This window comes from Thunnus albacares, chromosome 16 (assembly GCF_914725855.1).
Source record: "Thunnus albacares chromosome 16, fThuAlb1.1, whole genome shotgun sequence".
Lineage (NCBI taxonomy): Eukaryota > Metazoa > Chordata > Actinopteri > Scombriformes > Scombridae > Thunnus > Thunnus albacares.
Genome location: NC_058121.1, coordinates 13,676,208 through 13,691,327, shown reverse-complemented (window position 1 = coordinate 13,691,327; position 15,120 = coordinate 13,676,208). Strand labels below are relative to the sequence as shown.

Below are 15,120 nucleotides of genomic sequence, written 5' to 3'. Positions count from 1 at the left end.
TAAACCTCCTTGCGTCCTCTTCCCAGGTGATAAACTGCTGTGAGTTATGATACGTAACAGGAGGAATGCTGTGAACAAAGCGTCTCTTCATTTTTTTCTCACACTCTAAAAATAGTTTGAGATTAGCTATCTCTGCTCTGTTTTTTTGCTGCAGACCTATCAAATAAGTTTTATTGTGAAATGTGGATTATCTGCCTTAATTAAAGAGTTTGAAACACTTTTGGCATCCTGATAAAAGAGTAATGTACAGTCAGGCATTTATTTTCTTACGTAACCTTGTTATCATTTCTCAAAATGTTGTAGGTGTGCTTTTTCCTTTTTTTTAAGCGTTTGACCAGAAAATGAACAAATTTGAAAACATATCAGTCTAAATGACCAAAATTCTGCTTTTGTTAACCTTTTCTCTTTTTTTTTGGTAATGAACATTGTGAGGGAATTTTCATGTATGTGTCATATATGAAAATGCTCCTATTTTCATATACAGACGGGTGACAAATGAAAGGAAAACCCAACATAAAGTGTCAAGTCTCTGGAACTCTACCGGAGGGATGAACACCATTCTTCAAAAAGATATTCCTTCATTTGGTGTTTTGATGATGGTGGTGGATAGCGCTGTCTAACATGTCAGTCTAAATTCTCACATAAGTGTTCAATTGGGTTGAGATCTGGTGACTGTGAAGGTGATAGCATATGATTCACATCATTTTCATACTCATCAAATCATTCATTGATCCCTCGTGCCCTGTGAATTGGGGCATTGTCATCCTGGAAGAGACCATTCCCATCATAGAAATGTTTCATCATAGTATAAAGGTGATGACTCAGAACAACTTTGTATTGATTAGCAGTGACCCTTCTCTCTAAGGGGACAAGTGGACCCAAACCATGCCAGCAAAGAGCCGTCCACAGCACTACAGAGCCAGCAGATCCCTTCACTGTAGGGGTCAAGCATTCAGGCCTGTACCAGTTTTTCCTTTAATTTGTCTCCTGTCTGTCTGTGCCATGTATGAAGCTGCTCCTTAGACAAGCAGACAGTGAGGAACAGCTGTCTTCTTCCGGGTCTAACCCACCTGGCTTCATGATTGTTGCTTATTCAGTAGAGAGTATGTCACTCTTTCATATGCAGCCATCCGTGCCATTGTTGTAGACCATTCTTCGTAGTGGGGCAGGCATTTCTTCCTCCAGTGTCTCAGTGGTATCCGTTTGGCTGTTGTGAGGGCCAAAATGATCCATCTCTTTTTGAAGGAAGAGAAGTCAGAGTCCTGGAGCTCAGTGGTTGAGCCCGAGATAGACAGTTTTGTAGAGATTTGGAACTTTTTGTTTAGGACTTCAAATATAACCTCTTGGATCTTATTCCACCAGTCCTTAAATGTTGGACATGTCCCAAATATTTGTGGGAAAGAGGCACCATTTCCTTCAAATCTCCAGCAAGAATCTACTGGTATCAGGTTCCATTTATATAACTGCTGTGGTGTCCGATGCCATCTGTGTATTATTTTTAGTTGAATAAACCTACTGCCCATTTCCTTGTACATTGTATTAATGTTATTCAAACATGACTTCCAATCCGCAGGAGATATGTCCAAAGCCAGGTCTACTGTCCGGTGTTTCTTGATCTTGAGCAAGGGGTCACATAATAGTTCCTGTAGTAAATGATAGATCTTGGGAGCAATGTCCCTGCATTATAACGATCTAATCAGCAGTTCTTCAATCAGACTACCCGTGGGGCAAGTAAGCGGGCTTCCTAACCATTTAGACAAGACACTTTGCATTTGGACAAACTTCCAAAATTAATTATGTGGTAATTTATATTTATCTACTATTTGGTTGAAGCTTTGATAGTGCTTAGTGTGGCTATCAAATAAATGCAAAACATAGGGAGTCACAACTTTTCACCATAGTGTCCAATCAACTGTTTTGTTTCCAATTAAAATTTGCTTATTATTCCATAAAGGTGCTTGAGGGGATTTGAATAAATCCCAATGAACAGCTCAATGCAGTTTTTACCACATTAATTTAGTGTTAGTGATAATAGGATGATCCTTCTGTTGTAGCTCGGACCAGTGAGATAGCCCACCACTGACTTCAGTCTTATCTGGAACCAGCTTGGTATATCTCTGGCCTCACTATCCGATAACCATGTTCTCATATACTTTATATTGATAGCCCAGTGGTACCATTTAAAATTGGGAAGAGAAAATCCCCCTTTCTGTGTGATCTAGTAGTTTCTTTATTCCTAAATGGTGCTGTGAGTTGACCAAAAGAAAATCTAAAATAAGAGTATCAAAAACTCTGAAGTAGGAGTCGGGAATATTCAGAGGAAGGTGAGATTGTTTTTTATAAATCACAGGTGCAGTCATCATTTTAACGAAGTGTATTTTCCCCCAAAGTGAAAGATGAATTTTGGTCTACCTTTTTGTTAACCTTTCCAACAACAAAGCACTTATTATAAAAAGAATGTAATGTATTAATTTGATAAAATCAATCTTTAAAGAAATAATTAATAGTTATTTATACATGTATAATATGACATCAATTAAATTATTTTTCTTATATTTTAATATAATGATGATGATATTAATATACATCCAAGTATCAATAATTGTAACAATTAATGCTTACAATATTTATTGATACATTTTACTGAATAAATAGCTTGTTTGCTGTATATGGTAACTGTGTTGAACAAGTTAACAGATTTTATGATGCCTTTTCAAAAATGTTATTGCATCTACTAACTTTTTTCAATGTTTGTTTGAGTCATATTCATTATTTAGTTACTGATAAACATGTTTTTTCAATTTACAAATGAGGTAAAACTGAACATAATGGACTGCGTATCATCAAAGGAAAAAGATAAATCTCTCCGTCTCTTACACCTACACTTACTCTTATACCTATTCGGTGTGGTTCGTCCTTGTATATTATTCCTTGGGGGAAAAAAATCTATACACCTGTAGAAAACAGGAAAGTGAATGTGTGTATTGAATAGGTGAAAGAAAAAGTAATTTTCTTTTCAACAGCACAACCTTTTGTTTTATAAAGCACTGTGGGTGTGTGTGTGTGTGTGTGTGTATTCTCACTCCTCACTCCGAGTGTAGTCATGACGTCTAACCGGTGAGTCAGGTCTTCCTAATGAAGTTTCCACGAAGGGACGCATGCACACCTTTTGAACCCAAACTGCAGAAAAACGATCCAATCAGCCAAATTGATTTGCACACTTCCCCCCGGCTCTCTGTCCTTTTTGAAAAGATGTTGCTCTCAGTGTTGTGATGTCAGCGATTAGGGCTGACCTTTGAGGGATTTAGAGCAGGGTTGACATGAGTCCACTCATGAACAGCAGTTGTTTCTTTATCATTGTGTAATGTAAACATGCTGTCAAGAAATTTCCCTTAGTGCACTGAAATGTCCCAATAATCACCCATCCATCCTTGAAGGCTTTTAAGACTGCACCTCAACCAGAGGAAGCAACAGCAGGAGGAGGAGGGCAGCAACTAGTTCTTTAACAGTTCTCTAATGCTTCACCTGTTGTCTGGTGATGTGAGCGGCTCCATTGATTAAAATGTGTGGGTGGCATTTAACCACCATACACACAAACACGCAAATGAAACTCCTCCCCTCCCAGATGGAGCAGAAGACCCCTTTACCTCAATCACACCCTGAGGCCTTGAGACTCCAAGCTCCGTACTTCGTGCGTCTATAAAAAGAGCTTTCCTCCTCGAGGAAGCAACAGCAGACTACTGAGCATTTCATCACAGACCAGAGAGGAAGCAGGAGAGAAAGAGAGGGATCACAGTTAAGAGTCGCCACTCAAGAAAGATCTGTGGATAAACGGTGGGAGGAAAAGAAAGAAAAGAGAATAACAAAGGAATTGGAGAAGGTAAAAAAAAGAATTATCCTGAACTTGTTTGTGAATTCCTGTTGTTTTGGCATGGATCAAAATTGTGTCTGGTTGTTGGTAGCGTCTTGTTTTTCTGAATGAATAAGTCACTGACTAACTGATTAAGGATTTATGGGCATTTTCTGACACCTCCAGCTCTGTAAATGATCATACAAGTGGATTTTTATCTTATACTAACATCACAGCCTTTTGAGGAGTATAGTTGTCTTAGGTGACATTTGAATTGCTTTCCATGAATATAGAACAATACTTTTACTATTCTAACTGTTAGACTCTATAAATACCTCCATACATCATCAACACATAAGGTTTCCATGTATTTTAATTGCAGCTCACAGTCTTCTTTATCAGAATATGATTTCTGTGGAGAGCAGAGCTCAGCTGAGTGAGTCATACTGTGGGAAGAGTGTAGACAAGTCTCTGCCAGTGTTACAAAGACGATGGCCCACCAAGGAGTCACTGCTCAGAATAATAGAGAAGTGAGAGAGTACAGCAAAGGAAAGAAAATGACCTAATTCCCTGTGTAGAACAAAGATGGGATTTTTTACAAAGAGCTTTAAAATGTTAACATCTGTGAAATTAGTGGAATCAGATGACAAACAGGATGTCAAATTTAACAACAAACCGGTGAAGATCAATTGGTCAGTGGTAAAGTTGAATTAAGTGCTTTCTGTTTGTGGGACTCTCTAAAATAAAATAGCTTTTGTCTCTGATTAAATGGTTCAATGTGGGGAAAAGCAGGGAGAAGAAGTAATAATAAACACTGCAACAAAGAGATGAGGGGAGGCATTTGCCTGTTGGAGATGCATCTGAAGGGAAGTCACTGACTGCTATCATCTATTGATATCTTTCTCTGTATTCTATCATAGTGTTTCTGAAATGTGTGGGGCTGTCATGAATACACGCTCAAACAATATATATATATGTCTTCTTGCATGTATGCATCCATGTATGTGCATTGATTGCTTTCCTTTAAGTAGCTGAAAAGGTAACCTTTGCTGGCCACTTGTCTCACAAAGCCTTTAATAGTCATTTCACCTCACCGACCTTTCAATTCTTGGCCGCGGATCCCTCTATTAAAAGGCAGGCAATTCGATGCCTATTCACTAATGTAATGAATTGCTTCATGGCACCATTATCATTGTTGTTTCCCCTTGCACAGCTATGAAAGAAGGAAGGATGCATTCATTTTTGTTTGTTTGCTTGTTTCTGGTTCTTTTTTTCCAGCGGGGTTACTGCATGGGTCATTTGGATATTAACACAGTTTAGAGACTGTAAGAAAATGATTTGGGTTGGGAATGAGGCTGAAACTTTTTGTTTGACTTTTTAAAGTCCCCTTGAATAAGAAAAAAAATCCAACACCTTGACCCAATTTCAGGCATTCCCAGCTGATAAAACATAGACTTTACATAGCCCAAATAAGAGCGGAATTAGAAATTGCCAAAAGTATGTAAAACATAAATGATGCATTTTATTTATCATGCATTCCAGCTGTTCTCTGTTTTTTTCTCTCTTTTTGAACCAAGAGCTACTAATTCAACAGTAAGCATCAGTAGAAGAGCCTGAGAAACCCTGTTTCCTAGAAATTCTGTTTATATACCACTAAATTGCAACAGCTAATACGTTTTGAAGGAAACATAATGCCGCCCGAACTACATATTCTGTCAACATCATGAGAAAATGTTGCTAATTAATCTCGGATGTCACAAAAATGTGAGTAAAATCTTCACTGACAACATATTTAATTTTTATTATAACCACTTTTATTTTATTTATATTTCATTTATTTTACACAAAAATATCCAGTCTTGTGGTGCAATATCCACCAGTAGTTATTCAACCTTTTTGTGGCATTGTTTCAGCAATGGCAGCACTTGGTTTAGGTTAGGGAGAGATCCCTAACCCTAACCCTATCCATTAATAGAGAAAAAAGTCAGTTTATTAACATTTAGCTGAAACCATAATCTTTCACTAACTTTAACCAAAGTGCTTTTATTGTCTATACCACACACAAGACTCAGGGTGTGAACTTTCATCTCCAGTGTTAATGTCCTACATTTTGTACACCCATCATCCACCCCGACCTCTGTGCAGTACATAAATGTAGCGCTTCATTCATTCGAAAAAACAACGTAATTGGGCAAATAATTTAGTAGTATTAGTAGTAAATGTAATTTCTAAGAGACAGGGCTGGAGTTATGCCAAACTTGCACTATAATACAAGTTAACTTATCTTTAGTTCTGTTATGATGACATGCTCCTTAGAGAGATAATCCCTACTTACAGGTGGAGATCCAGGTGTTTGTCAAAACTGACATTATAGTTATAGACATTACCAGCTGCATGTTACTACATGATTAGTGTAAAATAAAGCCCCAATACAGAGACACGATTGTTGTCCTCTGCATTTGGAAAAACGCAGCTTTATGGTCCATGGCAGAGACAAAAAGCATTTTGTGAACATAACTATTTTGATGTTTTTTACAGAAAATTTTGCAAGAAAAGACTACGTTCCCTCAGCAAAAATGAAAAAAAACCAACATAATCCTCCCTCATTTCTGACTCCACCTGCCCCCTACCCCACAATAATTTTTGTACAGTCCCTTAGTGTTAAAAACTGCAAACCCTAATTGAGCCTCCTTTGGGAACTCTTACAGGCAAGGCTCCAGATGAACTGTCACATTTTCCTGTGCTTTCATTATCAACTACTTTTAAATTAGATGAATGTGACGCTGATAAACAAGACCATCTGTTACAATATGTGTGATGTTGGCTAGAAGAGGAATGTTGATTACTGGTGTTTGAGCTCACAGTTATTATTCAGCCATGACACACACAGCTACGAATCCACCACTTATCTCACAGATAGTGTTGAAACATGTCAAGTTATATAAGGGAGGGAGGAAAGTGTTACGCAATACCGCAATGATCAAGAGACACCTAGGGTACGTCTACACAAAAGTATCAGTTTCTTCCGATTTAGGAATGACTAAGTGAATGTTTGGGCATCAGACAGTCACACTGTCTTGTTATTAAAGACTTTTGTTTTCTCTGAAGAGATTCTCCCTGCTTTCTTTTCAGCTCATTTACTCGCTTGTGTTTGTTTCCTCCTTTCTGCACCAGGCTGACAATGGTGTGTCTATGTTGGTTGTTAGTGGTGGTGATGGCATATGTGTGCGTCCCGGGGTTCGGGTCTGTGTGCTTGGACAGCTCCATCTGCAACGACCTGAGCAACAAGGGAAGGATACTGGTAGGTCTAACTTTCTTTCTATTTCCTCTCTGTTAGTGCAAGGCTTTAACTTTATTTGTATAGCACGTTTCTTTGACAGGGTGATTCATAGTAGATAAGACATGGAGATGATATGGAAAAAGAGAAAATATACATATATCACAAAAAGCGGGAGAGCAAAGTTTGAGCTTTGAAGTTCATTGTTGATCTTGGAAACAGCAGTTGACAAAACATCCTCACCTCATTCAGTACCTGTTTTGGAGCTTTCAGTCGTATCACAATCTATTTTTCTGAATCTTTCGAGGCTCAACTTGAAGTCCTTAAAGTGCTAAAGAAAAGTGGAAATTTGAACATCTACTATTCCATGACAAAAGGACAAACTCTTTCTGCATAGAAAGATCATGTGAGGCAATTGAAAGCTCCAGAACAGTCAGAAAATGCATCTCGAGGTGAGGTCAAAGACAATTTTTTTTTTTGTGAAGGTCTAAAAATAGTTTAATAAAAGCAATGACAAACAGATATATATTTAGCTTTAAGATGATAACAGTTGAAACAAGTCGAAAAAATCTTCAGGAAGTTTGTTCTCGATCTGTGTTTCAAAGAAGTTACATTGAACCATTAAAACCATTAAGTGACTGACAAATGACTTGAAAAGATTAGTTAATGAATAATCAGTTAACATCTTCTGCCTCCAGCTTGAGGATCTGTTGCTTTTCTTTGTCGTATGTATGTATGTCATATCAGTGTTTTGTGTCCATGTCCAAATAGTTTGGATATATTCAACTGTATGCATGTATTGTAGGAAATTTCAACGCATCCAATCATTGATCTTCCCAGTACACTTACTCTGTTTAATACAGTCAACTTGCTCATTAATGCATCATCATTAACTCTTCTTCCTGCAAAGGACGCACACACACTTTACATTCAGTTTTGAAACGTTGCTGGTGTCTGTGTGATTCTTTCCTCACAGGACTGCATTCACCTCTGCATGTCTGTGATCCAGGCTCAACTCCCAGAGGTCAGTGCATTGGCCCTGAAGGTTAATGATGATGATGACCTCTTATTCAGCATCCTTTCGGCCACACTGGCCTCTGAAAATAAGATATCAGAGTCAGACCTGAGAGACAACCGCGACCAGCGACGCTCCTATTCAATGGAGCATTTCCGCTGGGGTAAACCCTTTGGAGACAAGATATCAGAGAAAAAGCTGAAGGCCCACAACGACAAGAGACGCTCCTATTCAATGGAACATTTCCGCTGGGGGAAACCCTCTGGCCGCAAACGCCGGCCAGTCAAAATCTTTGCCTCCCCTCTGGAAGGAGGGGGCTCTTCTGAGGGCAGTTTCCCCCCTCAGGCTCGCAGGCAGCTGAGCAGTAAGGAGGATGAAGCAAAGGAGGACACGACTCAAGGATTGCCCCAGGCGATGGTCAGCTCCAAGTCACATGCCCAGTTGAGCCCGCAGGAAAGAAAGGATGGGACCTATCGGATGAGTCACTTCAGATGGGGGAGCCCACCTGCCTCTAAACGTAACGACAGCTTTATGAAGCCGTGGGAGGAAAAACCTCAGGGGCAGCTGGCTAAGCTCCTCAGGAACATTATAGTCAAGGGTGTGCAGAGGAGAATGGGATGAATGGAGGATGGAGATGGGGGGAAGGAGGGTTAGCTGATAGAGCCATTGCATGTTACTACCCACAGCTCTTAATTTTAAATTACAAGAACTTGTCACTGTCATTAGTATGTTGTTGAATGTGTTTTCTGGGACAAAGGTTTGTCTTATGACCTTAACGTAAGATAAGCAAACAAGAAACAAGGCAGTTTTATGGTAAATAAAACAGCTGATGCACCCATTGACTCACTTGAACTTCTTGGCCTTGACTTCAAAGCTTCCTTAGGAACATTTTTTCTTGTTGGAAAAGTTACTACTGATCCAAATGTTTTGAAAAAGGAAGTAAAAAATGAATGCCAGCCCAGGCCTTGAGGTGGGTGTAAAGGAAAGTATTTTAAAAAGCATACAGTTTGTTTTACAGAGTGGTATCTTTTTGTAAATTATAATAACATTAAAGATTATTCTGTTTGCGGCATACAGCTATGGTAATTGTCTGACTGATTTCACATGAAAGGAGAATCATCAATGACACCAGTCACCTGATGGAGGCCATTAGATGCACCTGAGAGCTCTGGAAAATTTCCAGCAAGTGGACTTTGTGCTAAGAACTGACTGAAAATGACAAAACACGAAATATAAATATAAAAATATGTGTTATGAATATACTGGTAGGGCTGATATACAAGTGGTAGACAAAATAATATGAACAACTGATGAACATGAGACTTTGTCGCAATTACAAACACTCCAACAAATATGGGTTATAGTTCTGTCCTTGGAGGCCTAGAGAAAAAAAGAAAAAGAAAAACTGCCCCAAAAGAAACCTTAAACAGGAAAAAAAAATGAAGAGACCCACTATCAGGTCTTTATTCAACCTATCTTTGATGTAGCAGTGGGGATTTATTGGCCTACTTCAAAGTTAAAAGATCTTTTTCATGAATGTTGTTGGCACCCTGCATACATTATGTGAGCCACTGCCAGCTGGTGACTCAAAAAATTGGGGAGGACAGGAGGAAAACCGACCCACAGCGTCATGTTATTTTACACTAGTTGACTACTTATCTCTACTTTCTTATGTTCAAGTTATGTTATGTTCTTATGTTCAGATGCAGGGCCGTGCAGAGACCTTTAGAGGGGCAGGTGCTCAAAGTTAAAAAGTGGCACATGGAACAAGATTTTAAAACACCATACACCAACATAATTTATAGCATAACCTCTTAAATTATAGCAACCCATATTCAAACAGAATGTAACATGGACTCTTACAACAAACCATATCATACTATATCATTGTCCCTGACCAGATGAAATCAGAGTGACAATTTTATATGCCATCACCGAATGGCATATAAAACAATTTGCTTTTAAAAACAAAAACAAAAACAAAAAATGAGTGGTGAAAAGGCTGTTCCCTTAAAGACATTTAGCATATACGTCTTGTTTCTAAACAAAGACGTGCTCATTTTAGCCGTGGAGTGGTTCAGATGTGTCATTTTATAAACAAAGTTAACTTCAAATTTTGTGACAATAGATTTATGTTCTCATCAAAAACAGACAATATATCACATGATTTACATGTGTTTATATATATACATATTTTCTTAGCATACAGAAATATATAAAGTACCACAAAGCTTATAATGTGATACAGGTTCAGATCAGTACTGAATACTAGAAAGACTGAACACTAAAAACATTCACAGATCTAAAGTTTAGTTTCACATCAAAAAGTATTAATTCATGTATCAAATACATGACTTACACACTCTTATCTATATGCACGACATACAAAAATAGCTGACAGTGTTAACACTGTTGTTATTCTAGTTACTTTTAGCATTGAAAAAGTCTTAATTCTAGTTACTTTAAGCTTATTACTCAATATACGGTTCATCTTAAAAATGAACAAGAATGAAGAAATGAAGAATTTCTCATGAAGCAGCAGCCAGACCTCCTGCACACTCATTCACAAAGCACACATCAACAGGTGACTGAACAACCAATCAATTAAAAACGGGATCAATTCCACATGAATCAGACTCTTTCCATGTAAGTAACAAACTACCTACAGCACATTATATCATCTCTGCTGTATTCTTGTTAAGGAGATAAATTCACACAACAGCTACACAGAGACATTTAACCATCAAAGAAGAAATTAGTGACCAAAGAGACAGAGAGAGAAGGTGTATCTGACTCACGTTATCTGACGTCTTCTTTCTTTCATGGAGATGAACAGTCCTTCAGGGCTGCTACAACAAGCTAACTGCTGCGTTGGCTAACAGAAGTAGCTAGCTACTGCTTGATAAAAAAAAAAAAGGGAAATGTAAATCTGAAAAAAGGAAATTTAGACTCTGTTGAAAAAGTTTAAACAAAATGTCATTTTTAGTGATGTGTTTAAAAGTGTTTTGGATTAGCATGAAAAAAATGATGTACATTAAATTGATATAAGAGATCCCGTCGTAAGGAGGACAGCATTAACCCGTCCTCCTCTGCTCTCCTCCCAGTTTCACACACACTGGCCTTTCTCCTCCTGCCCTGCAGGTGTCACTGTTGAAGCATTTCAATCAGAATTTAAATAATGGATTTTTTCCAACAAAGAGAGAAAACTATTTTATAAATGATGCTGAGATTTGGTAATGGTTTATTTCAACCAATGACTCTTTTTTTGTGTTTTGATCTCCCTCTTGCCTCTCAGAAATAGAGGAAGAGCAACCTCCTCTGCCTCTATGGACCAGCCTCCACTGCTGTGAGCTGGGATTTAAACTCCTGAGGCAAACACATCTCTTCACTGGTACAGAGAGGGAGACAAATGTACAAAAATATAAATCTGAGGTCGACGCTGACAGAGGAGTCAGAAAAACAGTCAGCATTGTAAAGACTTCAAAGTTGAGTTCTCAGTGAATCACAGTGAGAGACGACAACACAACCCTAACCCCCCAAGAATTGTTAGTTTTATTTAAACCTGCATAAATTATTTATTTATTCATTTGAGCCACTTATGGGGAGCAGAAACAAGTTAACACAACATTGACATGATATGTTGAACTTGTAAGCAAACAGTTGCTTGTATTTACACATGCAGCAGTTACATTATCATCCATATGGAGTCACGTTTCTGTCCACCTGGTGAATGTAAGTCCAATTTTCACTCTTCTTTTAGCTCAGTTTTTGGTCTCCATCAACTCCTGAGGGAAATATTTGGCTCTTTAGCTTCTAAATGCTCCACTTTGTTCATCAGCTAGTTGCTAACTGTGTCTGTAGAACAGCTGCATGTTGCTGCTGAATTTAAACACCACTATGAGAGCGGTGAGAGTGAACCAAAACAGTAAAGTTGCTGGTCAACAGATAAACAATGAGCTGAAACTCGCTATAAAGCTCTGTAAAGCAGAGGGGAGCTGAAGACTCTGTAGATTCAACACAACCACTACATTTGATAAAAATTATATTAACATACCAATTATAACCACTTTAAAATATATATAATTTCAATAGCATTTAATGTATCCACTGTCATAAATCACAAAACAGTTTCTCTCTTATTTTATACTGTGTGATTTGACAACTAAATTTAGTTCTCAGCAGTGGTGGAAGAAGTACTCTGATCCTTTACTTAAGTAAAAGTACAAATACATCAATGTAAAAATACTCCATTATAAGTAAAAGTACTGCATGAAAAGTCCTACTTAAAGGACCAGTGTGTAGGATTTAGTGCCATCTAGTGGTGAGGTTGCAGATTGCAACTGAATAACCCTCCCCTTCTCCTTCCAAGTGTGTAGGAGAACCTACAGTCGCGATAATGTGAAAGGCCTTCTCTAGACCCAGTGTTTGGTTTGTCCGTTCTGCGCTACTGTAGAAACATGGGGGTGCAACATGGCGGGCTGCGTGGAAGGGGGCCCGCTCCCTATGTAGATATAAAGGGCTCATTCTAAGGTAACGAAAACACAACGATTCTTATTTTCACGTGATTATACACAATTAAAACATACTTATGAATATTATATTCCATTTCTGCCAAGTCTGTTCCACAAGATATCACTAAATACTACACACTGCACCTTTAAGTAAAAGTACATAACTATTAGCAACAAAATGTCGGCCTACTTAAAGTATTACAGTAAAAGTACTGATTTTGTCACACTAACTGATAATATCATTATATATGGCATCATTAGATTATTAACCTGTAAATCGACACTGTCCCAACCGTGGGACACTTTAGCTTTGGTGGCGTTATTTTCAGGATCACTTCTACTCATTCTGACTTTTTGGTTGCAAAATTTTAAGATTTACTTTTTAAATGAGACCAGGATTATGACTGTAATCAAAGTGGTTGAACAACAATAACCTTATTTTGGGTAGGGGGGGAAGGTACAATTGTAACACCCATATTTTTTTCTAAACCACCATGCACCTGTGACCTCATTACACACACACACACACACACACATATATACCTGTCATCTTAGTCTCTTTAAAAAATAAACAGGATCTGAGCTGTCATCTTCAAGATCTGGGTGAAAATCTACTTTTGTGCGAGGTAAGTGAAAATATGAACTTTTCCCCTTTACCAGTTCAAAAACTGAAAACTATCCATTTTTGTAGAATAACCCCCTGATGGTTTGTTAGCATCTTCTTGGCTTGTGCACACCAGTGAGTTTAACTTTTGAACAAGAAAACAGGGTCGGTGTTTGTGGTACAGTTGTAAGAGAGGTGCCCTTTCACATCATACCAATGACACGTGTGTGTAGATGTGTGTGTGTTTGTGGTGTAGATAGAGTGAGTGTGTGTGTTCACCTTGTCTGGTTGTGTCCCTCTAAAAGCAGCATGTAGGTCTGGTTTCCTTTGGCTCAGCTAGACCAGCTAGCCTTCTTACCGTGCTTGATCAGTTGTGGATTTCAGTTATGTTCCCATCTCTGCGTGGTCAAAAGAAATGGTCCATTGCGCCAAAGTTTTTGGTAATAAATCTAAAAACCAATTGTTTCTTCATTTCTTGTGTCTTTTATTCATAAACTATAACTTAATTTCATGCACTCCAAGTTTCACTTTGAAGTCATAGAGTCTGCTCCCTCCCAAAGAACGTGCATGGGCATAATTTTCATCCAATCACTATTCAGTTGGAATTTTCCATGCCCTTCCTTCGCTGTAAGGTATGTCAAGTTCCTACTGCATTTATGTGCAACTGACCCGCAACATGTTATAATTGTTCCTAATCAGTGGTACAGTTGTAACAGGCAGACCATTTAATTTTTATATAGCCTAATTATGTGGTGTCTGTTTATTCAATGATTTAACTTGCACTTAAGAACATGAGGAGACATGTTCGTCAAAGTACACATTAAATATTTTGCCTGTAAGTGACACAGTCTCAGAGTAACTTAGTGAAAACAAAAAAGTGTTACAACATTGCCACTTCTCTCCAACATTATTTTCATGCTTGTGCACAAAAATGGCGTGTCAGGTAAGAGGTTAATACTGAAGCATCAGTGTTAGAGCAGCATGTTACTGTTGTAGCTGTGGAGCTAGTTTGAACTACTTTATTTACAGTTAGCCAGTGGTTCCCTACCTACGGGTTGGGCCCCTTCAAAGGGTCACCAGATAAATCTGAGGGGTCATGAGATGATTAATGGGAGAGGAAAGAAGAAAAACAAAGTTCTCATACACAAATCTGTGTCACAATCACTATTTGGTGGAGCTGTTAACAACTCATAGACATCTGAAATATGACCTCGACTACACACTGCTTTTTGTAAGATGTCAAAAGACAAAAGGGTTGGAAACCAACAGTTTAATCTTTAATGTGTTGTATTTTAAAAGTTTGTTTTATTATCCATTGTGTAAAATCTTCATCTGAAAAGTAACTAAAGCTGTCATATAAATGTATAGAGTAGAGAGTATAATATTTCCCTCTGAAATGTAGTGGAGTGAAGTTTAGAGTAATAACAAATGGGAATACTAAAGTTAAGTAATGCAAGTAACTCAAAACTCTACTTAAGAACAGCACTTAGTTTCTTCCCACCCCATATCCTTTTGAGGGCTGTAAAAACAGGAAAAAAAACACACATTGCTAAAATACATGTTCTTAGGGTTGCATCTTATGACTGTGGCTGTGGCAAATACACAATACAGTCATTGATAAAAGTCGTGTATCGAGGGAAACAAAGTAGAGAATGACACTATTAGCACTGCTGAGGACACTAACAACTGCTGAAAACTGTGTTGAACACTGCAGCTGACTGAGCCCTCAAGGATACCCACTGTCATCTGTGTTCACAGTCAAATCTCGAGTCAACAATTCTTTTTATACCCACACACGACGATGCTCCGCTGCCTTCTGCGCCTCAACCAGTATTGGTTAGAAAACACAAAATAAAGCAGAAC

At 38.2% G+C, this 15,120-nt stretch overlaps 1 protein-coding gene across 1 annotated transcript; it reads left to right on the top strand.

Moving 5' to 3' along the window:
- Positions 1 to 3,621: 3,621 nt before the first annotated feature.
- Positions 3,622 to 9,216, top strand: LOC122965814 (pro-opiomelanocortin-like). The gene is made up of 3 exons (XM_044330038.1): positions 3,622 to 3,880; positions 7,025 to 7,151; positions 8,104 to 9,216. The coding sequence occupies exons 2-3, from the start codon at positions 7,032 to 7,034 to the stop codon at positions 8,761 to 8,763; spliced, it is 780 nt and encodes a 259-aa protein (XP_044185973.1). The 5' UTR covers positions 3,622 to 3,880; positions 7,025 to 7,031; the 3' UTR covers positions 8,764 to 9,216.
- The last annotated feature ends 5,904 nt before the right edge of the window (positions 9,217 to 15,120 follow it).

Bases quoted from the DNA above. Each gene is read 5' to 3' on its own strand.
- LOC122965814 (XM_044330038.1), top strand. From the start codon at position 7,032: ATGGTGTGTCTATGTTGGTTGTTAGTGGTGGTGATGGCATATGTGTGC. The intron at 7,152-8,103 runs GTAGGTCTAACT...CTTTCCTCACAG, and splicing joins GCAACAAGGGAAGGATACTG to GACTGCATTCACCTCTGCAT.